General features: G+C 50.2%; 1 protein-coding gene across 1 annotated transcript in view; it reads right to left on the bottom strand.

The window, feature by feature from the left end:
- Window positions 1-110, bottom strand: part of PPP4R2 (protein phosphatase 4, regulatory subunit 2) — a gene marked incomplete at its 5' end in the record, with an annotated part of 25,457 nt that extends 25,347 nt beyond the window's left edge. Inside the window, one exon of the mRNA XM_009084721.1 lies at window positions 29-110. Within this exon, the coding sequence (XP_009082969.1) occupies window positions 29-110 (82 nt within the window). The remainder of the gene's footprint in view (window positions 1-28) is intronic.
- Between the last annotated feature and the right edge of the window lie 213 nt (window positions 111-323).

The following is a 323-nucleotide window of genomic DNA, read 5'->3' as shown; positions in this document are numbered from 1 at the left end:
AGAAGCCAAGACTAACAGTCACACTTACATCGTCTCTCCAGTCTTAGCAACATGACAAAGAAACTGATCCAGTATTGGGCACACTTCCTTCTTCCCTCTCTTCTCGAAATCTGTAGGTATGAGAACGAGACAAGAAAGAATGGTAAAAGAACAGAGGACGCGACCAAAGCGCTCCCAACCATCAGCGCCTTGCTGTACCAGCTCCCACGAACCCACCGCCTCCCTCTCACAACGTCCTTAGCGCTCAGAGAACCACTCGGTGTTTTCCTACGGACAGGCTGAGCAGCAAAAGTTGATCTGCAACTTCTTCTGAGCAGCCAGAG

Source organism: Acanthisitta chloris, unplaced genomic scaffold (assembly GCF_000695815.1).
Source record: "Acanthisitta chloris isolate BGI_N310 unplaced genomic scaffold, ASM69581v1 scaffold4651, whole genome shotgun sequence".
Lineage (NCBI taxonomy): Eukaryota > Metazoa > Chordata > Aves > Passeriformes > Acanthisittidae > Acanthisitta > Acanthisitta chloris.
Note: the sequence above shows the minus strand (reverse complement) of the source record. Positions and strands in the feature narration are given on the sequence as shown.